This window comes from Dendropsophus ebraccatus, chromosome 12 (assembly GCF_027789765.1).
Source record: "Dendropsophus ebraccatus isolate aDenEbr1 chromosome 12, aDenEbr1.pat, whole genome shotgun sequence".
In the NCBI taxonomy this organism is placed as follows: Eukaryota; Metazoa; Chordata; class Amphibia; order Anura; family Hylidae; genus Dendropsophus; species Dendropsophus ebraccatus.
The window spans coordinates 63655576-63681634 of NC_091465.1; the positions used below are offsets into that span (position 1 = coordinate 63655576).

Consider the following 26059-nt stretch of genomic DNA (forward strand, 5'->3'; position numbering starts at 1 on the left):
CGCCGGAGATGCGGGGACATTTATAAGTCCGGCGTAAAAAACGCCGGACTTAATAAATGTCCCCCTTAGGGTCCTATTACACGGCCTAATCATAAAGTGTAAATGAGTGCTGATCTGCTATATCGGCACTTGTTTACTGAGCAATTACACAGGCCAACTATCAGGCAACAAGGGCTGCATGGACATCGTTCTCGATGTCCGCACTGCCTTTACATTTAGTGTAAAATAATATAAGTATTTACCTTACTTGTCCTTGGGCTTTCCCCGGTGTCTGCAGCTGCAGCTCAGATTCTGGCTTAGTCTCTGCACTGACAGGCCACTCAGCCAATCACTGGACCGGCCCTGTCTTGGCCAGTGATTGGCTGAGTGGCCAGTCAGTGCAGAGACCAGGTCAGAAGTGAACAGAAGAGACCAGGGAACGCCAGAGGACATTGGGGAACATGGTAAGGTAAGTAAATACTTTAACATTTTATACTACAATCATCCAGCCATCGGCCACGCATCACTATTAGACATAGCGATACGCGCCCGACGTCCCATGATTTTAGTTCTGGACCTAAAAAAATGATCTGCCAATGATCATTCTCTCTATCAAATGGAACGATAATCGGCTAAATTATACTATTATTTATTCATAAAGGGCCCTTGATCCCAGAGTGCTATACAAGTGACAGAACAGGGGGTGACAGAACAGAACATTACAGGATCAAAAACACATTGCATGAAGGTAAATGGCAGACTGGTACATAGAACCCTGCCTGCGAGGGCTTACAATCTGTGGTACTACATACAACAATTTAACCCCTTCATGATCAAAGGTCATTGATGCACGTACAGTATGTACAGGTCACACTATAGCAGCACTCTCCTCCTCCCCTTCTAAGAGCCATAGCTCTCTTTTTTTCCCACCTACAGGGCTGGTTGGGGAATAATTTTTTTGCATCATCATAAGTGATGAGCAAGTACTAAAATGCTCGGGTGCTCCTTACTCGAGACAAATATTTCCCGATACTCCGGTGCTCGTTTCGAGTAACAAACCCCATTGATGTCAATGAGAAACTGAAGCATTTTTTCAGGGGACCCAAGCTCGGCACAGGGAAGGTCATGTGAAAACCTGTCAACCTCAGAAAATGATGGAAAAAACACGGAAATGGACAGGAAACAGAGGGGGCAGCATGCATGGATTCGTCTGAGGCTGCCTAATCGTACCATTTCGCCAAATTCTTGGCAACAGTATGGCAGTGATCACACAATTAAGGATTAAAACAGTTAGCATATGAACCACCCCAAAATTTAGCCTGACAACATGGCAGTTAGAACACAGGGAACCATTAAAACAGAGGTAGCATATGAACCACCCAAAAACTGACACCACGGAACACCACAGAAATGGACAGAGAACAGCAGGGGCAGCATTGCATGGATGCCTCTGAGGCTGCCTAATTGCACCATTACGCCAAATTCCGGGCAACAGCCCAGTGGTCAACTTCAAGATAATAGTGCAGACCCAGACCAAGATGGGCAAGGCACATGCGACCACGGTCGAAGGGCTAAAGGTCACTATGAAGGTAAAAAATCCTTGGAGAGTGTTGATTTGATTTTGAGTTTGATTTTGACTTTGAGTTTGAAATTGAGTTTGAATTTGAATTTGAGTGGCTCAGTGGTTAGCACTGTAACCTTGCAGTGCTGGAGTCCCGGATTCAAATTCCACCAAGGACAACATCTGTATGAAGTTTGTATGTTCTATCCACGTGATCACCTGTTCACACTGCTGCGGTTTCAATAGCGGTGTACCCCGAGGCACCATAAGTTGCGAGAAGAAGCTATGGAGTGAATGTCTGCGGTGTGCTTTGAAAATTGAAATTAAACCTTAAACAAAAACACCGTTAAGTGGCCTTTAGATGAGGCAGGCATGGAACCTCCCAAAAATTTGACTTGACACAGCATGGCAGTGAGGACACAGAGAACCATTAAAAGTGAGGTAGCAAGTGAGCCTCCAAAAATTATGCCAGACAAGTATGGCAGTAGGAACACATAGAAAACATTAAAAGTGAGGTAGCAAGTGAGCCTCCCAAAAGTTATACCAGACACAGCATGGTGGTGAGGACAGAGTGACCCAGGTAGAAGCGGTAGCAGGTGAGCCTCCCAAAAATTATGCCAGACACAGCATGGCGGAACAAGAATTGGCTGTTGGCTGAGAATTGAAGGAGGAGGAAGAGGAGGAGAAGATAAACGAAGAATCCTCATCTTGAGCTGCTTTCCACGTGTGGGCAGTTGAATTTAGGTGAAATCCAGGCTTTGTTCATTTTTTATAAACGTCAGCCTGTCAGCGCTGTCAGTTGACAGACGGGTGCACTTATCAGTGATGATGCCATCAGCTGCACTGAAGACCCGCTCTGACACACACTAATGGCAAGGCAGCCCAGCACCTCCAAGGCGTAAAACGCCAGTTCGGGCCACGTATCCAGCTTTGCAACCCAGTAGTTGTATGTAGCAGAGTGATCGGGAAGGACGTTGGTATTGTCAGCAAGGTACTCCCTCACCATCTTTCTGAAGGCCTCCCCCCTACTCTGTCTAGATTGGGGACATAGTCTTGCTGGGGTGCCATGAAACTGTCAAAGGCCTTAGTGAGTGTTCCCCTGCTGCCTGTTCCACCCCTCCTCTCCCCCGCTTTTTGGCCCACAGAACTACGTCCTCTGGCGCTAGTGGTGTCAGATGGGAAGTAAATTTTCAGCTTCTGCACCAGGGCCTGTTGATATTGATTCACTCTCATGCTGCATTCTTTGGCAGGAATGTGAGTGGAAAAGTTCTGCTTGTACCGAGGGTCCAGGAGGGTGAACACCCAGTAATCGGTGTTGTCAAGAAATTATTTAACCCGAGGGTCACGGGAAAGATAGCCTAACATAGTCAGCCATGTGCGCCAGGGTGTCAACACGCAAGAATTCCCTCTTCACAATAGGCTGACTCTCAATTTCCTCCTCCACCAGTTCCTACTCTTCAGGCCATGCACGCTCAACAGCTGAGCATTGAGCATGGGTACCCTCTTCAGTCGCGGCAGCAGTACTTCGTGCTGAGAAACAGACGTGAGGGTGGGCTGGCTATCTAGCGGCGGATGATCTTCCACCGTCTCCTGAGATGAAGGCAAAGTCTCAGACTTCAGGCTGAGCAGGGAGATTTAAAGCAGACACAGCAACGGGATGGTGAGGCTGATGATGGCGGCATCGCCGCTGACCATCTGTGTTGACTCCTCAAAGGGGCCCAGTACCTGACAGACAGCAGACATCCACGTCCACTCCTCATTGTAGATTTGAGGAAGCTGACTGACCTGACTACCGCTTCTTGCCAAGGTTGACATCTGGCATTCCACAATGGCTCTGCAATGCTGGTATACCCTGGCTACCATCTGAAGGGTGGAATTCCAACGCGTGGGCACGTGAACCACCCCAAAATTTAGCCTCACACAGCACGGCAGTGAAAACACAGGGAACCATTAAAACAGAGGTAGCATATGAACCACCCAAAAACTGAGCCTGACACCACGGAGATACAATAGATGATCAGACAGCCCTGCAAAATAGTCGAATTTGAATTCAACTATTGGTCGAATTAGAGTTGAAATTGAAATTAAAGATTAAAAAATAGGCCATAAAGTGGGCTTTAATGAGCAGCTTACTACTGCCTTTAAAACAGCTAAAAAATGAAAGGACGTCAGAGGACACCCGCAAGTTGACATCCACAGATAGTATGGTTCGAAATGGACAACACAAGGATGCTAAATACAATAGATGACCAGAGAGTCCTGCAAAATATCACTTGAATTGAAGTCGATGTAATTTGAAAATTGAAATTGAGGATAAAAAAAAAAAGACCATAAAGTGGCCTTTACCGGCCTTTAGATGAGGCAGACGTGGAACCTCCCAAAACCTACCGAGGGGTAGCCACCGCCATGAGGTTCCTAAATGCCTCTGTCTCTACCAGCCGATATGGCAGCATCTCCAGGCTCAACAGTTTGCCTATGTGCACATTTAGGGCTTGTGCATGTGAGTGAGTGGCAGTGTATTTGCGCTTCCATTCAAAGGTCTGTTGTAGGGACAGTTTAATGCTTCGCTTGGACACCTTGCTGGAGGGTGTGGAGCATAGTGGAGGTGAAGGGGTGAGTGTAGGGCGGGAGGCGCTCGTGCCTGGGGCCTGGACGGGGGGACTGACAGAGCCAGCATGTGACACAGGGGAAGAAGCAGGGGTGTGAGTTGCAGTAACTGAACGTCCTTGGTTTCACTGAGTAGGGTGTTTAGCACTCATATGCCTGTGCATGCAGGTAGTGGTGGCTCCCCTGCTGATCCTGGCGTGGCACAGGTTGCACACTACAGTCCGTCGATCATCCGCAATTTCTTTAAAGAACCTCCAGATTTGCGAACATCTAGGCCTGGTCACGGGAGTTTGAAACAGTTGCTGATCTACTTGTTCTGCCCCTGCTTCTCCCTCTTCCCACCCCTCTTCCTCTTCCAACCGGTCTTGTGGCTGACCTTGCCTCCTCCTCAGAGGCTAAGTGTAAGTACTGCTATATACTGTATGCCACCCTCTTACACAGGGCAGTGAGCATGAATATGGCTGCACTAAGAAATAAGAAAATATACTGGTCACGCTAGTTTTTGGAGGTTGTCAAATACAATCTGTGGGTAAGTGCTCCTATATACGGTATGCCACCCTCTTACACAGGGCAAATACAACTTGTCAAATACAATCTGTGGGTATGTGCTGCTATATACTGTATGCTATCCTCTTACAAAGGGCAATTAGCAGTGAGCTTGGATATGACTGCACTAAGAAAAAAAGAAATAAGAAAATATACTTATCACACTAGTTTTTGAAGGTTGTCGTATACAATCTGTGGGTAAGTGCTGCTATATACTGTATGCCACCCTCTTACACAGGGCAATTAGCAGTGAGCTTAAAGGGGTAGTGCGGTGGTAAAGAATTATTCACAGAATAACACACAGTGCACCTGGTACACGGGTGGGGGTGGTGAGACACGGGGAAGGGGGCCATTCACAGACATAACATACATTACAAAGTTGTATAACTTTATAATGTGTGTTATTCTGTGAATAATTCTTTACCGTCGCACTACCCCTTTAAATATGGCTGCCAGTGGCATAGCTACTATGAAGGCAGGGAAGGCGACTGCTATGGGGCCCCTGCAGGAAAGGGGCCCGAGGAAGCCTGCCCTGCCTTCATGTTAGGTACCCCGCTCCCCCAGGGGTCCAGAGAGGAAGAGGGACCCCCACTGCACTGTTTAGCCCCCTCACTGTAGTGCCGGGTGAGCGGGCTGAACAGAGGAGCAGGACCTTCCAGACGGCACAGGAGAGGGATGAAGGACCTTTGGGTCACATGACCCAAAGGTCCTCAATACTTCTATGTGAAGATCAGCCCGGACTACAGGAGGAGGAGGGGGAAGCCTGGGAGCTGTAAGTGCTGTGTATGTGTGTCAGTGAGTGTATATATGTATCTGTGGGTATATGTATATGTCAGTGTGTGTATATATGTATCTGTGTATATATTTATATGTCACTATGTGTATGTATCTGTGGCTATATATGTGTGTGTGTGTGTATGTCAGCAATGTCTGTAGCACTGGTGTATATGTGTGTGTTTGTGTATGTCAGTAGTGTCTCAAGTGATTGACAGGTTTGCTCCCAAAGATGTTCTGCAGCAGCTTCTATTAATGCTCGGCTCTAATAAAAGAACCCACCATTAATATCTGCTGCATTTTCTTTTATTTCTGGTTCAGTATTTCTTATTACACTGAGATGATTTTCCTGTGTACAGTCTATTCATGGTGTATACATCAGCACTAGTGTAATCACATTACAGCGTATATATGTGTGTATGTCAATGGCGTATCTGTATATATGTGTGTATGTCAATGGCGTATCTGTATACACGTTAATGGTGCCTCTGTGTGTGTATATGTGCGTCATTGTTTGTGTTTGCCGGGGGGGGGGGGGGGGGGGGGGGCGTACAGGATTCATGGGGCCCCATACAGTTTTTTGCATGGGGCCCCATAAATCCTAGCTACGCCCCTGATGGCTGCACTAAGAAATAAAGAAATTAGAAAATATACTGGTCACACTAGTTTTTGGAGGTTGTCAACAGGGCCTGCCTCAAGGTAGATGGCGCAATGTGCGGAATTTGCTTTTGGCGACCCTATAAGAGAGTGCAGTTACACTTCTTCTCTGATTAGAGTCGTTCACTAGTTTTTGGAGGTTGTCATATAGTCTGTCTGTAAGTAGTGATATATGGTCTATGCCACCTGTTACACGGGACAATGAGCAGTGAGGTTCTATGCAGCTGTACTACAAATCACAGCAATACAATGTACAATAGCAGTAGCACCAGCCACAAAAAAATATAATAGTACTGAGGACTTCATTCTACCAGCAGCCGATCACTACAGTGTGCTGCTAAAATCGTGTTAGCTGCACTGCTAGTCCCAGCCAGCAGTCTAGAGTAATCCAAAAAAATAAAGATTTTAAGCCCTTACAAGGGCTGTTGGGTTCTTTCTATAGTATCCCTGCCTACTGAAACGCTAATTCCCTCCCTAACGCTCTCCCTGACAAGCTGCAGCTCTGTCTCTATTCTCTTCCAGCGTGCATGTGAAACGAGTGCCGCTCGCACAAATTTTTATATGGCAGGGTCATCTGATCTGGCCAACCAATCTCTGCTATCGACATGTATGGGTCCCACGTGATCACAGGATGTACCAAAGAGTCTCCTGCATGTTGATTGGCTGAGAAATTGCACCCAAACTTACAGGAAACGGATGATGCCATTTTTTTGAGTATCGTGAGATGCTCGTCCGAGAAACGAGTACCATAGAGTACCCTAATACTCGAACGAGTACCAAGCTCGGACGAGCATGCTCGCTCATCACTAGTCATGATCTATAGCTTTTATCAGTATCATATTGGTTTTGCTGGGATTTTTTAAATCACTTTTTATAATTTTTTCTTCTCATATATAATAGTTATAATACATGATCTGCTTTTTTTTTTCTCTCTTTTGTTGACACCAGACTTGACTGCTGGCACCTCCTCTAGTTTCTATGGAGAGCTCTACCTCCAGTATATATAAGAGAAACCAATACTGGAGGTGAACAGAGCACCATGATTCTCACCGTCACAGCCTTGTACTTCCTAAGCGGATGGCTGAGCTCAGGTAAGTGCAAGGACTGCAGAAAACTGATAGCTGTCTGCTCTGAGATGGTCCCAAGAGGTGTCATTGCTATATAAATTATATATACAGATGCATTTCTGTAGTTAACATTTTCAAAGTGATAATTTTTTTTTCTTACATTGAAACTTTTAATAATGTGTATGGTTTATTGTATTGTTGTTGGCACCTTCGAAAAACCTGTTGCCTTCGTAAATGTGTGATGGTGGCCATCAGCGTGTGTTCTTTTCTGATCATTCTATATTTAAAGCATACCCGTCATTATGGATCTGCATACAATCGGTAAGCAGTCGCTCCTGTTGCTGGAAGATCAGGTACCGATAAATACAGACAGGGTAAATTGTGCCCTATTGGATCAGGATAGCAATCGAGCACAGAACTCACCCCGCGTGGTCGTATCCATAGATATCTGATCTTCTGGTGGCAAAAGCAACTGCACACCGATCAGATGAAGATTCATAATGATTAAGTAAAAGTGAATGTAGAATGTGAATGGTTTTAGAGAAGAAGAATATGCATTGAGCATCTAACTCTCCTAGCAAACCTTCAGGCTATGTTCACACGCCATAAAATATAAAGAAAAATATGGCCGTATCTTCAATATATTAACAAGCTCTATTAGGCTATGCTTACACAATACAAGAACAACAGCCATGTTGTGAGTGTCAAACAATGTCCGTTATTGCAGTAAAAATTGCATTAATTTTAATGCACTACGGCTAGAAATAATTAACCTGGCAATTATTTCCACGGCCTTTGTTCATGACATTGTGTGAACAACGAAAGCCATTTGCATTGATTTTAATACAAAACATTTCTCTGTACAAGAACAGACGTTGTTTTAATTGTCTTAAGAAAATACTTTGTGTGAACACAAAAGTCAGTGGGAAATTGGCCGGCAGTGCGCACACCATATAGAATAACATATAAAATTAATTACGAACGTCCAAATAATAAACATGCTCATTATTTACAACTTGCTTTTGCAAAATACAGCATTTTTTAAAAACCTGTTCACACCTTGTTTTAAATTTCACACATTTACAGATGGATTTTACCTTTATTTTATGGTGAGTGAACATAGCCCAATAGAAGTACAGGTTCACTTACATTTTCACTCTTTTAATTGCTATAGCTGGAATTACTGTATGTGTGTGATACACTTCTTCCATTCTATTTTAACTTTTTCACCTGAATCATCTTGTTCTGCAGAAATTTCTTTATGGACAAGGGGGATAAAAATAATTTTTAAATTGGCAATTGCCACATTACTTTTCATCAGTTTTTTTTCCCCTAGCACATAAAACATACATACCTAGTTCCATACTAACAGCACTAACAAATCTTTAGTCATCCTTGGTCCACTAAAGTTCACGAAAATTCAGGCCATTTGCATGGATTTGGTCCAAATCATGCAATAGGAATTCAGCGCGATTTCCGCTTCTTTTAAATTTGTTTCTAATTTCTGAGATCTTTTCAGCCAATAGTTTTTGAGTGGGACGTACGCCATTTTTTTCCTTTCTTTCCCACTTTTCCTCAGTGTACTCCCACTGATCCCTGCAATTGACCAAGTGATGTTTGTTTGCACCGAAATTTGCACTAAAATGAACCAAGATTTTTATGTCGGCACAAAAGATACGATTAACGACTAATGTTTGATCATTTGATCACACAATTATTGGTTAAATTCAAAGTATATAATGTACAATCTTCTTGTGTTAAAGGGCCTTTAGAGAAAAACGTAATCAATGGTCCCATAGACCGTCCGTCTTCCCTCATGAAGACAAAGTGGGGAGTAAACATGTTTAGGAAATACTTATCTCCGCTGGTCCTAGCAATTTCTTGACGGCCAGAGCCCAAGCAATCAAAATTTTTGACTAGTCTCTAAGACATATCCAACTGTTCCAGAACTACAATTCCCAAGCAGTCCTGATAGCCAAAGGATGACAGAGCCAGGGGTTGTAGACATTTCAAGTTGAAAACATACAGAGCACTATTTTAAGAGGTGGGCTCTTAAAATAATTTCTTATCTTTCCAAATAAAAAGATGTGATGTTTTTTTTAAATTTGCAAACTAAGCACTGCTACGTGAGTACACTTGATCACAATGGGGAGGGGGGGGGGATTTGTCGTTTGTTACTTTTTATCCAAATTTTCTGGCTTTAAAACAAAAATTTAGTATACACGATACTTGCAAGCTTTTAAAAAGTCTCAAAATGCTGAACGGCTTTGGGTATATAGAGGAGGATAGAAGTGCGCGGATTTTTTTTAGCTCATCAGTGGCGCCTTTCTAACCCAAGTGACAGTAAGATAGCAAGAAAACAGAAAGAAACCAGGATTGCGCTCAGAATAAATGATAAACAATCAGTAGGGGGCGCCAAGAGAAAATATGTGATACTCACTCCACATGGGGGATAGATAAAGCACCTTACCTATATCCCCCTCAAGTAGGCATGTAACAAGTCCACTCAGGATTCACCAGCGGTAAACGGGTTTATTTGAGTCACACATCACAGAAGTCTAATAGGTCACAGGCAACACATTTCGGTTATCCGTTATCACCTTTATCAAGCCTAAAGTAGTGTTCACAAATGTACATCTAACTACAGTCCTGTCGCTCTGTCTGTTCTCCACACACCGGGTGGTGCGGCGGAAGTGACGTCAACATGCAAGTGGCCGGAAACACTCTGCGCTCCACACAGTGGAACGCACCATGTCCCGGCGGATCGAAAGTGGCGTCATTCCTCTATGCGTTTCAAGGGTGGAACGCACCAAACACGAAATCGCCTGTGCACTTCAGGCTCGAATGCACAGCGAAGAGACAGTGAATCGAAACCTAGGATTGCACATCACACATAGTTGCCAACATTTGAAATTTTTTTCTAGGGACACTTTAGCATTAAAAAAGGATGTGGCTTATTGTGGGTGTGGCCTCGGTGGGGTGTGGCCTATCATGGGTGTGGGTTCAAAATTTTCCAGTTAGAATTTACACTCAGAACAACACAAAAGGAACATTACAACCCCCAGTATTAGGTCCCCAGTATATTATACACCCCAGTTTCAAGTCGCCAGTATATTACATGCCCCAGCAGGCTGAGACTCAGAGATAGCATTATACTTACTGATTGTACCTACTGGCCGTTTGTACCCATATGATGCAGCTGCACCCCATATCATCATACTACTACCCCCTTTATCCTCCTGCCCCTCCATCATCATAGTACCCCTCTAATCCTCCTTCCCCCTCCATCGTCATACTACTACCCCATCATCCTCCTTCCCTTCCATCATCATAGTACGACCCAACTCATCCTCCTGCCCCTCCATCATCATACTACTTCCCCCTTCATCCTCCTCCTGTCCCTTCATCATCATACCAGTACCCCTTCATAATCCTCTTGTCCCTTCATCTGTATTTAAAACAAAAAAAAAGCTATACTTACCTCACCAGTATGGTTCTTCTAGTCCCCCAGGGACTCCTCTCCCTGCTCTGCATGAGTGACATCACTCACGCTGGAAGGCGGCGGAGCTTCCCGGGACATGGTTTTGCCGGGGCTGTCTCCTCAGAATCGGAACAGTCCCGGCAAAACCAGGACTGTTAGCAACTATACATCACATACTGCAATACAACAAGTCCTATGGGACACAACCACAAAGGAATGAAAGGTGGAATCTGATTGGTTGCTAGGGGCAACTGAGCCAGTTTCACTTTACAACATGTTTGATAAATCTCCCCCATTATATCTATATGCCCTCATAAATACATAAATACATATAGCATAAATACATAAAGTGCTCTCACAAAAAAATTAAAAACAATCTCATTATAAAAAATATTAGTAATGCGAATTAAAATACCCATTTCAGAGACTCATTAAGACCATCTGGGCATAACGAATTGAAACGGAAAATCCAAAACATTTCCTTCCTGCATAGCATGATAAAATCCTGGGGGGGTCTGTTCTATAGGGGTAATGTAGAGCAGGTTAGCGTCACTATTATGATGTGATAGGAAATGTTTAGAAACACTATGGGGGAGATTTATCAAAGGGTGTAAAATTTAGACTGGTGCAAACTGCCCACAGCAACCAATCACAGCTCAGCTTCCAGCTCTGGTAAAAGGAAAGCTGAGCAGTAATTGGTTGCTGTGGCCAGTTTGCACCAGTCTTAATTGTACACCCTTTGATAAATCTCCCCCACGTTTCTCGAATTTGTGTGAGATATTGTATCAGTGATGCTTAATGCGTACATGTAACGGGTTAGTTGGCCTCCCAATATATTTCATACCACATGGACAAGGCATGTGAGATGTTGTTTGATGAAATAACGTTTATCCTCCCCTGGTACCTCGATGCTTTTTCGCTTGTGTCAGCATTTACATCGGTTTTGTCCACATCTAAAAGCTCCTGAAGTGAGTGGACTAAGTAAACCACTATTCATTAGTATGTTATTCTTTTTTTGATGTTTTGGTAAAGAAGAAGCAACAAGATTCTTTATCGTTTTCCCTCTCCTAAAGATGCATCTAGGTCTTATAGATATATGATCTCTCAGGAGGGGGTCATTTTTCAAAATTTCCCAATTTGATGTTAAAGCCTTCTTTACACAGTTGTGTTGCATACTATAGCGAGTGATAAAAGCTGTGTTAAAATCGGGTGTATTTTTCTCTCCCTCCTTCACTCTAGGGACCATCATTACCACTGCGAGCATTGCTGGATCCACTACAAACAGAAGCCCTGACTTTACCACAACCAGACACCCCGAAACTCCTACAATGAGCAATCTTACCAATTTTCATAGTAGTGATATTTCTTCCACCAAGATAGCTGGTTCTTCAGATACCACTACAACCACATCTACTGACGTGGCACAGAGCAATGAACCTCTTCAGTCTTTGACAAGCGACTTTTCTTACCTGGACATAACCATTGTTCCTGAATGTGCTACAGACAGTGATGATGTTAACGCTATAAGTGACCTCGAAGTGACCATTCCATACTCCAATACTAACACAGAGAATATCCAAACCTCCACAGAAAGTACCTCCAGCTCCTCCGGTAGCATCATAAATGCCATCACCGGTAAAAAAAATGCTGCTTCTAAGTCTAATCAAGGCAAAGTTCCTAATAATAAAAAAAGTTCTACATCTACAACCAATGTAGTTAGTATTACACAACCCGATACTACGACCAAGAATATCCAACCCTCTACAAATAGTATTTCCAGCTCCTCGAAAACCATTTGCCATAGCACCATGATAAGTGTTATCACCAACAGAACAAGTGCAGCTTCCCAGACTCCTCAACAAATGAGTCCAAATACTACAATGATTCCTACATCTAAAACCACTGTAGTCACTATTCCAAACCTCAATAATACAGTAAAGAATATCCAGACATCCATAAACAGTATTCCCAGCTCCTCTATAACCAGCTTCCTTAGCACCATGAGTATCATCACCAGTAGAACAAGTGCAGGTTCCCAGACGACTCAACACATAGCTCCTAATAGTACAAGAAGTACCACATCTAACCCTACTACAGCTAGTATTCCAAGCCTTACTACTACCTACCAGGCTATACAAACGACTACAAACAGTACTTTTAGCTCCGCCAAAACCAATTTCCCTAGCACCATGATAAGTGTCATCACCAACAGAACAAGTGTGGCGTCCCAAACTACTCAACTGACTACTACTCTATCCAATATCACAACCATTAGAACTACAACAGTTACTATTCCATATTCCATTACTACAAACAAGGTTATCCAAACCACTGCACAAAGTACCTCCAGCTCCTCTACTACAGCTAGTATTCCAAACCTCACTACTACCTCCCAGGCTATACAAACCACTACAAACAGTACTTTTAGCTCCTCCAAAACCAATTTCCCTAGCACCATGATAAGTGTCATCACCAACAGAACAAGTGAAGCTTCCCAGACTACGCAACACATAAGTCCAAATACTACAATGATTCCTACATCTAAAACCACTGAAGTTACTATTCCAAACCTCAGTAGTACAGTAAAGAATATCCAGACATCCACAAACAGTATTTCCAGATCCCCCAAAACTAGCTTCTATAGCACCATGAGTACCATCACAAGTAGTACAAATTCCGCTTCTCAGACTCCGCAACACATAAGTCCAAGTACTACAATGATCACTACAATGATACCTACATCTAAAACCACTGTAGTTACTATTCCAAACCTCAGTAATACAGTAAAGAATATCCAGACTTCCATAAACAGTATTCCCAGCTCCTCCATAACCAGCTTCCTTAGCACCACAAGTACCATCACCAGTAGAACAAGTGCGGGTTCCCAGATGACTCAACCCATAGCTCCTAATAGTACAATAATTACCACATCTAATCCTGCTACAGCTAGTATTCCAAATCTCAATACTACCTCCCAGGCTATACAAACGACTACAAACAGTACTTTTAGCTACTTCAAAACCAATTTCCCAAGCACCATGATAAGTGTGGCTTCCCAAACTACTCAACTCACTGCTACTCTATCCAATATCACAACTACTAGAACTACAACAGTTACTATTCCATATTCCATTACTACAAACAAGGTTATGGAAACCACTACACAAAGTACCTCCAGCTCCTCTAAAAGCAGCTTTTCTAGCACCATGATTAGTACCCTTTTTAATATACCAAGTAGTGCTTCTCAAAGTACTCAACACATTGTTCCTAATGGTACAATAATTACTACATCTGCAACCTCTAAAAGCAACATTCCCATCACCTCTCAAGAAACTAAGTCTACAAGGAAAACCATAAGTGCCAATAAAGACTACCCTAGTACTACCACAAATAGTGAAAGATTGATCAATGGCCAAAGTGATCATGAGAGCTTCCATCCTACTCTGATCTTTCTTTGCTTTCTAATCTCTTGTTTCACAAATCTTTAGCAATGTAATTCAACATAAGAGGGGGCAATGCAGTATCTGTACCAGGGCTTTTCCTCCATCATGTTCTATTCATACTATTGGAGTCCTTGTAGGTGATGGAAGAGCCACTAGATCCTATCAGGAACCAGGGCCTTAGATAACTTGTATTCTCATATACATGCACACCCATATTCAACTTATAGATGTCTGAGGAAACTCTTATCAGCTCTACATCACGCTCTGAACTTAGGTGTCAAGGAGGCATTGCCAAGCCCAAGCACGCCTTAGCCCCTCCCCCCGCCCTGCATAATTGTTGTACAATAGCATTGTATGTTGAGTCTAGTCTGAAATTACGATGGTCCAGAATAGAACACTTTATGTTGAAAATATTGTATCCTCAGGCCATTGTAAGTTGAGGGACCACTACTTCCAGCACTGACTCCAATATATCAGTCAATCAAGACAGGGAGGGAGGAGGCATGCATACTGTGGCTCAGCAACTCGTCCTTGACACTTCAGCTCTGAGCATGAAGTGACAGATTCATTAAAAATACATTGGAGTTATAGCTGTCGTTTTGATTGCCCTAATCCTGAATGAAGATCTTCAAATTGTGTAATTTGTCAAAATTTTGGAAGTAACACCAATTTGGTACATTATTAAGACTATAAGTAAATGTACATTGCTAGACACACATTGGAATAATACCTGTGTGTGACGGTGTATTGCTCATTTTAAAAGTTACAAATAAAGTGGTTCCTACATGAAATTAGCAAAGTCAATGCAGGTGTGTGATGCCTTGGATCTGATTGTGACAAGGCTGAATCTTAGTTGTCGGGACAACTCTTGGAGATGATGAACTAGATGATTTTTATACTATACTAGAAAATATACTCAGCGCTACCCTGGTATACCCTGGTCAGTGTGTTAATTATACCTTCCCAACTACCGTTAGTGTGTGTATGTGTGGAGGGGAGGGGGGGGGGGGGCAGACACCATCTGACATCATCTTTATGAGGTAAAACGTGATCTCCAGAACATTCTACCATTTATTTCTATTTATTCTACCATTTATTTCTATTTATTATTTCTATTTTTCCCCAACCCTCTCCTCGTGAGCTCCCGACAGATCTGGCTGTCATATCTGTGACCAGGGCCGGCCTTTGGGGTGTGGGACCTGTGCGCTTCACTCCTGGCCAGCTAGGGGGCGCTTCGGCAGATAGAGAGCTGCACTGCACATCTAACTTAGATATAGAAGTTAGATGTGCTGCCTGTCTGCAGGAGCGCCCCCTAGCTGATCGCCTCCCCTTATACCATAGTGGTTCGGTCTGGGCGCTCCTGCAGACACACAGCACATCTAACTGCTGTTACTAAGTTAGTTGTGCAGTGCAGCTGTCTGCCGGAATGCCATAACCCTCCGGATTCCCTCGCCTCCTTATACAATTGCATATAAGATTGGAGAACGTGCAGCATTCCAGTATATGCTGCACATTCTCTATTCATCTCCTGCTTTCCTCCGGAGCTTTCTGCTTCTTCAACTGTCGGGTCAGAGAGAAGGGGAGGGACTCACAGTATGGCAGCCTGATGGGGCCAAACAGCAGCTCGGGACCCTGAAGCCTCATGCTGCCTGCTCTGTCCTGTGTGTTCCCTGTCTTCTCCTCTCAGTGGCCCCCTCATCTCCTCCCAGTGGCCCCCCCTCATCTCCTCTCAGTTGCCCCCTCATCTCCTCTAAGTGGCCCCCTCATCTCCTCCCAGTGGCCCCCTCATCTCCTCTAAGTGGCCCCCTCATCTCCTCCAAGTGGCCCCCTCCTCCCCATAGTGTTGTCTGTGTTGTGCCCCCCTCCAGCTGCATTTCTGTCCGTGTGTGTGTGTGTGTGTGTGTGTGTGTGTGTGCGCCTATTGTATATGTAAGGAATAGGAACATATGTTTGGGGTTGGGGTAGGGTCACATGTGGTTTATCTGTGGCACATTTTGCACATGAAATATCTGTGTGGTAAATCTGCCCCATATACAGGAGCAGCAGAGGGGATGAGAAATCCCATCTATACACAAACACAGCATGACAGTTTTCATCCGGGAAATACAGTGGATTTATCAGGATTTTCCCATTTAATTCCTTACAGATGTCAAAATATGCAATAAGTCCTCTGTGCTGCAAATTTTCCTGTAGAAACACTGCAGATCCCCACTGCTAACAGAGCGGTAATGGCGCAGAGAAAGGTAAGGCTACGTTCACATCAGCGTTTTTCTTTTTTTTCTAACGGATCCGTCCATATTAATTAAATGGATGAGCATAAACTGATGAGCAGACTGATGCAAACTGATTGCAAAATGTTAATTTTTTTTAATGGTCCGTTTGTATTTTGGCTTAAAAAAACTGACTTTTGTACATCAGTTTGCATCCGTTTGCATCAGTCAGCATCCGTTTTTCTACCAGTTTATTTTTCTTCTTTGGTTTCTTGCTGCTTCTGCGCATGCTCAGTGCATAAACGGATGAAAACAAATGGATGTAAACGAAAATACCTTCCGTTTTAGATCCGTCCTCATTGACTACAATGTAAAAAAAAACGGAAGTGCACTTTCTGTTCGTGATCCGTTTTTTGAAACGGAAAGAAAATTACTGCAAACACAATTTTTCCTCCGTTCAAAAAAACGGATCTTGAACGGATTGCATGCAAACGGAGCACAATTAGGGCAAACGGAGCACACTAAAATATCATGGGAGTCTATGGGGATTTTAACGGATCCGCCAGTTTCCGTTTTGTTTACTCCAAAACGGAAAAGGTAGACGGAATGGTGCCGGATGGTCAAACGCTGATGTGAACGAACCCTAACAGACATAGCTTCTTCCTTTGGGCAACGGATTTGCTTCTAGTGCATAGAGCGGCCTGCTGCACATGAAGAATCGGATTCAGTGCAGAAACCGGGCAGCTGTTTTTTTGTTTTTTTTTAAATGGACCCGGGATCTTTGTAAAAAAACTGACCAGGTTCCTTAAAAGGATTATCCAGAATTAGAAAAACATGGTTGTTTTCTTCCAAAAACAGCGCCACCCTATTAGAACTCAGCTCCATTCACTTCCCTGGAAATAAGCTGCAGTAAAGCTCCCTCTTTGCAAAGTGACACTAGTTGAGGGGCTATGCAGCTTTTAATATATCATCCGGTCATCAGTATTGTTCGATGGATAGTAGTCTGCAGCTACAGTATAGGCAGGGCCTGTGTGGGCCGCCATATCCATACACTTCATATACTGGTGACCTGGAGTGTATTTTTAATAGTGTCACATTCATCTTCATGTTAAATTTATTCTTTTATTGGGTATTAACAAACACTAAGTTTTAATAATAGGGTCACGTCCAAGGTGTGAGTGGGGCATTGGCCCTTTTGTTAGGGGGGGCCCCAGACACTTTGGCAAAGGTTACTGTGTGAAGTAATACACTTGGGTATGATGCTGGAGCAAGGATCCTAAAATGTTTGTCTGGTAGATCCTACAGAGGGGAGTCACGGCCGGAGAAGTCTTCATGATAGGTGAGCAAGAAAAAGAGAACAACTTTAGCAAAAACGTTACTTGCAATTCATGCAGAGAAGACGCCTCCTGTAAGTCACTGGACGTAATTGCACTATAAGCACTCCTTTTATAATCATCCTTTTTATTACCAGCTGAAGTGTCACAGTGACAGCCGCAGCACCGCCATGTATGTAAATCAGTCAGAGCAGGAAGGCTCCGCCTCTGTGACACTTCAGCTGGTAAAGAAAAAGGATGATTATAAAAGTTTACACTGGACTAAAAGTCCTGTCACTTATACTGTATCTCCCCCGCACCTTTCTACAGCTCTGTACCTGGTATGGACCTCACAGATTCCCGTTAAGGGCACATACATAACTAATCTATTGCGGATTTGGTGCTGCTGAAATACATAAATATGCACAAAAGATTTTTTTTTTTTATGTGTGTTGATGGTAGGTTCAATATTTAAGAAGTAGTGAGTAGAATTCGCTACAGCATGTATAGTACAACGCTATCTCTAATATATCAGGGAGGATATGGTATGTGGGCTGCTGAGGTTTGAGTGCCAGGGCTGATTTTAAGTCCCAGTCTGGCCCTTTGTAATTCTATGGCTCATGCTGGAGTTGGGTGATATGGAGACAGTGGAAGGCTCCTCCCCTAATGCATACATGTGCTGGGGTGATTGAACGGCTGCTCAGAAACATATTCTGGTGCCAAATTCTAAAATAAAGTTTATTAGTAAAGTAAATATTGTGCACAGGGCAGCATATGGCATATAGCCTGTATGCAGCGTAATATATATATTATATACATATATATCTATATATCTGTTATTTTAAAGTCATTTTAATACGCCATATTGTTTTATGAATTTCTCTAGATCAGGGGTCCTCAACTGGCGGACCGTGGTCCGAACCCGGTCTGCAGAGGCCAGCTGTCCGGACCCCTGGTCAGACCTCCCAACCGCCCAGTCCCGAGACGGCCCCCATATTTCCCGCTCCCCACCGCAATGCCTCACGCCCCATAGGTGTACTGTCCTTAGATTTCAGTACGCCTGTGGTGCTGGGGCAGTGTCAGCCCGGCCCCCGGCTGATACGCGCCCTCTCGGGATGTCCCAGGGATTCCCCAGCAGAGCGCACATCAGTGACCTTAGTGTACGCCGCCGTCCTGAACATTCCGGAAGTACAGGCCAGCGGCATACACTGAGGTCACTGGTGCGCGCTCTTCTGGGGAATCCCCAGGATATCCCCAGAGAGCGCGTATCAGCCGGGGGCCGAGCCGACAGGTGAAAAGAAGAAGACAGGGGCAGCACGGAACGAGGTGCTAGGTGAGTTGTGTTTTTTTTTTGTCTGGGGGCCATCTATAAGGGGAGAGCGCACAGGGAGGCTTTATACTACTGTGGGGAGCACACAGGGGCGCTATATACTACAGGGGGGCTATATACTACTGGGGGGAGCGCACAGGGGGGGCTATATACTACTGGGGGGCTATATACTACTGAAGGAAGTGCACAGTGGGGCTATATAGTACTGGGGGGAGCTCACAGGGGGCTATATACTACAGGGGGAGAGCGCACAGGGGGGCTATATACTACAGAAGAGAGTGCACAGGGGGGCTATATACTACTGGGGGGAGCTCACTGGGGACTATATACTACTGGGGGAGAGCTCACAGGGGGCTATATACTACTGGGGGAGAGCTCACAGGGGGGCTATATACTACTGGGGGAGAGCTCACAGGGGGGCTATATACTACTGGGGGAGAGCTCACAGGGGGGCTATATACTACGGGGGGAGAGCTCACAGGGGGGGGCTATATACTACGGGGGGAGAGCTCACAGAGGGGGCTATATACTACTGGGGGAGAGCTCACAGGGGGGGCTATATACTACTGGGGGAGAGCTCATAGGGGGGCTATATACTACTGGGGGAGAGTTCACAGGGGGGCTATATACTACTAGGGGAGAGCGCACAGGGTGACTATATACTACTGGGGGAGAGCGCACAGGGTAACTATATACTACTGGGGGAGCAACAGGGAGGCTATATACTACTAGGCCAGTCACCCCCTTTGTACCCAATATCAAAGTGCTGGTGAGAGAGAAAAACGCCAGTTTTCCCACTAATAAGCATCAATTCTGTATGTAAATAGTTGAACGTTTGTGAAAAGTAACAAAACACATTTCCTACTGATGTTCAGCTCGGACCTTCACCTGACAATAGACCCCGGTAAGTGGACCTTCACTAAAAGTGGTTGAGTACCCCTGCTCTAGATGGACTACGCATGGAGCATTGGATTTCTAACCAACTAGGACGCATATCCAGACTGGAGGAAGTGCACTGTCGATTCCCGTGACTCTCTGTTTTGACATGCACAGGGTTGCTGCAGAATGTGAGAAATGTTTTATGGACAACATTACTACATGACCTAACGTGGTTGTTTACTTGTGCCCCACACCACCCCTGGAAGTCTCTTTGTCTCAAAGGAAGAGGTTGGATGAATCCACGGAGGAGAGTATATGATGAAAAGGAGAATTCTGCTAATGTTTGCGGAAATAACCTCGAGCGGTAGCCTGGATTGGTACGCTTATTTGTTGCCATTATAAACTCTCTGTATACCATGGGAACTTTCTGAATCCATGAACCTGGACTGAAGTGAATAAGGAATATGAAATATATTGTGACAGATGACGGTTTGGAGGGGTGTACTGTGGAATATACCGGCGTATTGGAATCACTGAAAGCGTCCCGGTTGCTGCTGTGGAGACTAAGATGGCGCCCATTTGAATATGTTACTATGACAATGTGAGAAGGCTGCCTAGAGAACACGTGACTGTATGATGCTGGGACTTCTCCAATCAAGATGTATGCAGTGTGACACCTCTGTGAATGTGTTTACACGCTGAGTGCCGGGTCCAATGCTGATGATTGGGATGGAGTGCGGTCCTGTTGTGGAAGGATCGGATGCCTGTGTGGGGTCGGATATGAGGTCTGAATATGTGTATACTTTGTTGCTAATTATGACAATGAATAATAGCCTATGGATATGGGCCGTAACAAGTTGCAGATCGATATGTTCCGCCCATCTTACAATAATTGGTCTTATTCTAATTGATACTATATGGTGATTGGGTCTGTGTTATATAAAATGGCGATGTATACCACATGTTTTTATGCTTGAAAAAGGCTCGAGGCAAAGAGCTGAAACGTTGTATATTTTTATGCAAACTGGCACAATAAAGTAAGAGCACTTTTGCATTGGAGATGCTGTCCTTCACTTGCTTTGTTTATATATAATATATTATAATATATATACACACACACACACACACACACACACACACACACACATACATACAGTATGACTGTGTGCGGCATTTGACATGTTCCCTGTGTGTGGCATATGATATACACCCTGTCTGCTGGTTGAATATCAGTACATTACTCTATGGAGATAACACTGCGGTGTCAGGTAGGTATTGTATTGCTCTGACCATTTGGGAACTCACTGCAGTATAAGTGTTCCATATGTGGCATGGTGGGACTTTAAGAGGCAGTTCTATGCCTCTGGAGTGGGAATTGGAGTTCAGGTGGAGCTCCTGGTCCAGATACTCCACTCCAACCTTAGAGCTAATGAGGCTCTGAAACCCACCTGGTGGAGCTCTATTAGAGACCCCAGAGCTTCCCAGGTGATGGCTCCCAGGGTGGGAGAACACAGGTAGTGCTCGGCCTGTGGGAGCTACAGCCAAGTCTTGGTGAGACTGGAAGTATTGAGCAGTAGGCTCAAAAGTGACAGGGAAGCTGTGTTGTGTTAGACAGTGGCAGGGGCGTAACTAGACATGGCTGGGCCCCATAGCAAACTTTTCAATTGGGCCCCCCTTCATTCCTTCCTGACGGACTACTTAGCTGTCAAGTCTAGTCCTACCTGCAAGCGCTCATCAGGAGTGCTTGCAGTTAAAGGGACATTTGCAATACCTCGGATGCCTGCTTGGCCACCTAGTGCTGCAAAATGATGACAGTTTAGGGGGCTCAGCATATGGCAAGAGCAGGCAATGGGGGGCCCCTGATGTGGTGGGCCCCATAGCAGCTGCTATGTCTGCTACAGTGGTAGTTACGCCCCTGGACAGTGGCTAGACGGCCTAGGTTTTATTTTATTTGCAAAGTGTTGCTTTTGTCTTATGTTTTGAACAGATAAATAAAGCTGACTGAGGTCAGTATAAAGCATACAGCACTGACTGGACTGCAATTTGTGATGTGCCAACCGTCTCAGACCCAGGAGATGGCGATCCCAGTGAGTGAGTAACTCCCAGATTGTCACACATACATAATATTTGTCCAGCATATGGGCCGTTGTATATCATGGGATGGCCACAGCTGTGTGTGTTTCGAGCCTTACGATACTGTCACACATACTATATCTGTTACAGATTTTACACAACCTTTAGGTGCTTTCTGGATCTTTACTGCTTTGGAAATATTAAAAGACTTCAACACCCAGCATACCCTGATAGCTGAAATATTTCAGGACTACAACCCCCAGCATAGTCTGATAGCTGAAACAGAATAGGGCAATTTTAACCACAATTATTTAAAAAATGTAAACTTTTATTTTATTACGTTAAAAATAAAGGTGGTTGTAGTTTGTATGGCTGGGGCGATAGTTGTTTGAATGGCTGGGGGCTGAAGGGGTAGTTGTTTGTATTGCTGGGAGGGTAGTTACGTTTATGGCTTGAGGGGGAAGTAGTAGTTGTGTGAATGGCTGGGAGGGTAGTTGTGTGTATGGCGGGGGGGCGGTGATGGGTGTTGGATACCGTCTGGAAGGGTGGGAGGCGGAAGCAGCTTTTTTACCTTGGGGGGGGGGGGGGGCGAAAAAAAGGTTTTGCACATGGTGGCATTTACCGTAAGGCCGGCCCTGTCTGTGACTATAATGCTGTAGATCGGCTCATTTATGTCTCTATAGCTCTGGCCGAGCACTAATTCCCTCACGTGTACATTGCGGGGAGACATGCAGCTGTAATGATGTCACCTGTGCGTGCAGTGTGGAGATTCTCCCATTCATCTCTATGGGACGGACTTCCCCATCCCCCTTCTCTTCCCTTCTAACCTACCCGGGCACCCAATTTATATGTGTGCCAAATTTGGGGTCAAGTGGTTCTGGTGTTCGGAAGTCTATAGAGGACAGACATATTTAATATATAGATTATTAGATTATAATCCTTTTATAAGACAAGAAGATTATGGAGGCAGGGTTGGGAAATGACAGGGGAGAGGAAAACTAGTTTTGTGAAAACCACATTAGGAACATAACTACAGGCAAGATGACGAGGCGTGCGCCACTACAGAGGGCACCAACAAGCAACCCTGCCTTGTCTAGGACATTGACTATAGAAGTAGATACTTCAGTATAAACAACATGATGGTCAACCAGTAAGATACAGAGAGAGTGCGAGAGAGAGGCAAAAAGTTAAACAAACCTAACTTCAACATGATAAAAGTAAGTTTATCAATTCAGGGCAGCATGGTCATGGGCCACCAAGTGGAAAAAGGTGTTTTCCAATCTTTATTATGCACACATGGTTTATTTGAAATAAGATTGTCTGCTTACTATTTTACTGTCTGTAGCTGATATTATTCTGTAAGCAAGGGTCACATGGCCTCATTCCTGGTGCTTGTCTCCTACTAATGTGATTTTTGTATCTCCCATCTCTGTAGCACAGGATAGCACATGCCATACAAAATGTAATAGAGAGGCAAGGTATGTGAGAGGAGAGAGGAATCAGAAGAACATTACTCCTAAACATTGCTCAGAGTACCTATGCTGACCTCTAGCCACAAGTGAAAGCACCTATAATGGGCACATGAACATCAGAAGTGGACCGTGAAGCAATGGAAGAGGACGGCCTGATCTGAGTACCCCCAGACCCCCAGTGCTAGCATTTACAGCCCCCCCCAGGACCCGCATGGACACCCGGCTCACCAAGTTACAGATCATCGAACCTGCGCCTTAAGGAGGTGCCGACATCTACTCTCTGCCCTCTTCACCTCCACTCTTCCCCTTGGACCTCGCTGCAGGTGAGTATGAAGGCTTTTTTTTGTGTTGGGGTAGGGGGTGACATTACTATGGGGGACATTATTACGGAAGACATTACTTTGGGGACAGAGCAGGGGACATTACTATGGGGTCATTACTATAGGGCAGAGCAGGGGCCATTTACTATGGGGACAGAGCAGGGAACATCATTACTATATGGGGCACAGCAGGGGTCATTATTACTACATGAGGGCACAGTAGGGACATTCTTAGCATATGAGGGCACTGCACAGGATCCTACATACAAGGGAAAACCCACTACACCTACTCACTTTACTACACATGATACCAAACAGCGCGATTAAAACTGTATGGAAGCTTATAGGAGGGAAAAGGGAAGGAAGTTGTTGTAAAAGTACAGAGCCTAAGATGTTTGTCTAGCAGGTTCTGAATAGATGAATTATAGCTGCAAGAAATCATCATGGTGGTCTGTCACCTATGAGTAAGTGACCTAACTGAGGGGCAGATCTAACTGCAAGCGGTTTATCTGGCTGCAGGGGGCATATCAGGTTACAGGGTGGGCATTATTACTGGCCACAGGGGGACATTATTATTGACTTAGAGGGGCATTATTATGACATTACTTGAGCATTATTACTGGGTCCTACAGGTCAGTCTCATTGTTATGGGTTGATCTGATATGTGAATCCATTGCTGACAGAATTTATCCAGAGCCTATGACTGCAGTGTGATCCTGTCCTAATTAAGGGGAGATTCACACGTACATTTCTCATTGGGTCTGCATTTTCGCAACAGGTAAGCAGGATCTGTTTAAGGCCTGGTAGCAAACTAGTTACCAGTGGCTACATTCTCGCAGCGCAGAGCCATAGGCCATAGGCTATTGCAGCAGATTTAGCTGTGAAACATATATGTGAATCAACCGTAATGCAATGTTTATAATCGATCACATTCTTGGGGGTCCTCGGCTGGAGCATTTCATCGCATGGGGGTACTTGGCTTGAAAAGGTTGAGAAACACTGGTCTAGATAGTAGTTTTTTCCACAGGCCTTGACCATCAGTAAAAGTAGAAAGTGTACAGTATATGTGATACATCTGTAGGTATTGTGGAAGGTTCCTCCACAGATCTGTCTTGGTTGAATGGTATTGCCTTGTTCTAACAATAGCCTCAAAAAGATGTAGCTCTGATGTTTTAGCTTTGTTTATTGTTGATTCATTGTAGGTAACATGGATAAACTATAGGGAGGGCACACAGACCACATAAACATGGGAAATGTAAAGGGGATGCCTACCACCCACCATCCTTGTTTGTGTGTGTTCCTCTGATCTGACCTTCCTCCTCATTGTTTTCTAGATAGTTTATATGATTAGTAGAAATGAGCGAGTAGTGAAATATTCGACTTTTGAGAATTTGAATCGAATAGACACCGATATTCGACTAGTCGGACGAGTATTCAATTCCATTATAGTCTATGGGAAAAAAATTTGCGCCACTTGGAAATCAAAATTCGACCACTTGGAGGTCGCCAAGTCCCCCATGAAACCTCCCTGAACGATGCAAACACCTCCGGAATGACACTAGGACATTAGGGGGAGCATGCCTGGGTGCACCCAACACCCCAAAATCTGCCTCTGTCAGTGTAAGTTATGCTCCGGCCGCCAAGGGGGTTAATCTACATACTCGCAGCGGGATGTCAATCCCGCTGCGAGTATGTAGTAACATCGGGTTGAATGACACTGGATCCGCAGTGGATTTTGCTGCGAATTAACAGCGTGAAATCTGGTGTGAAGGCACCCTAAGGCTGGGTTCACACTATGTATATTTGAGGCTGTATTTGTGAGGCTGTATAGCAACCAAAACCAGGAGTGGATTGAAAACACAGAAAGGCTCTGTTCACATAATGTTGTAATTGAGTGGATGGCCATCATTTAATGGCAAATATTTGCTGTTATTTTAAAACAACGGCTGTGGTATTGAAATAATGGCCGTTATTTACTGTTATATGGCGGCCATCCACTCAATTTCAACATTGTGTGAACAGATCCTTTCTGTGTTTTCAATCCACTCCTGGTTTTGGTTGCTATGAGGACCTGACATGAGGACCAAATACTGCCTGAAATATACATAGTGTGAACCCAGCCTAACAGTGTATATATAGTGTATACAGTAATGGGCTTACCTGCTGGGTGGTGGTGTTGGGAAATGTATACAGTATAGGGACTACCTGCAAGGGGGGGGGGGGAGTGTATACAGTATGGGGGCTACCTGCGGGAGGTGGAGTGTATACAGTATAGGAACTACCTGCAAGGGGTGTGTGTAAAGAGTATGGGTGCTACCTGTGGGGGGAGTGTATACAATATGGGGGC

General features: G+C 44.4%; 1 protein-coding gene and 1 pseudogene across 1 annotated transcript; both read left to right on the forward strand.

The window, feature by feature from the left end:
* The first annotated feature begins 440 nt into the window (after positions 1 to 440).
* On the forward strand, positions 441 to 14160 carry LOC138768725 (mucin-2-like). The gene is made up of 5 exons (XM_069946682.1): positions 441 to 448; positions 1475 to 1568; positions 2791 to 2794; positions 2988 to 3083; positions 11912 to 14160. Exons 1-5 carry the CDS (start codon positions 441 to 443, stop codon positions 14158 to 14160), a joined length of 2451 nt encoding a protein of 816 aa, XP_069802783.1.
* A 2183-nt stretch (positions 14161 to 16343) lies between these two features.
* Positions 16344 to 26059, forward strand: part of LOC138768726 (dynactin subunit 2-A-like) — a 48539-nt pseudogene continuing 38823 nt past the window's right edge.

Coding starts and splice junctions, on each gene's coding strand:
- LOC138768725 (XM_069946682.1), top strand. Junction 3,084..11,911: donor CTTCGTGCTGAGAAACAGAC/GTGAGGGTGGGC, acceptor CCTTCACTCTAG/GGACCATCATTACCACTGCG.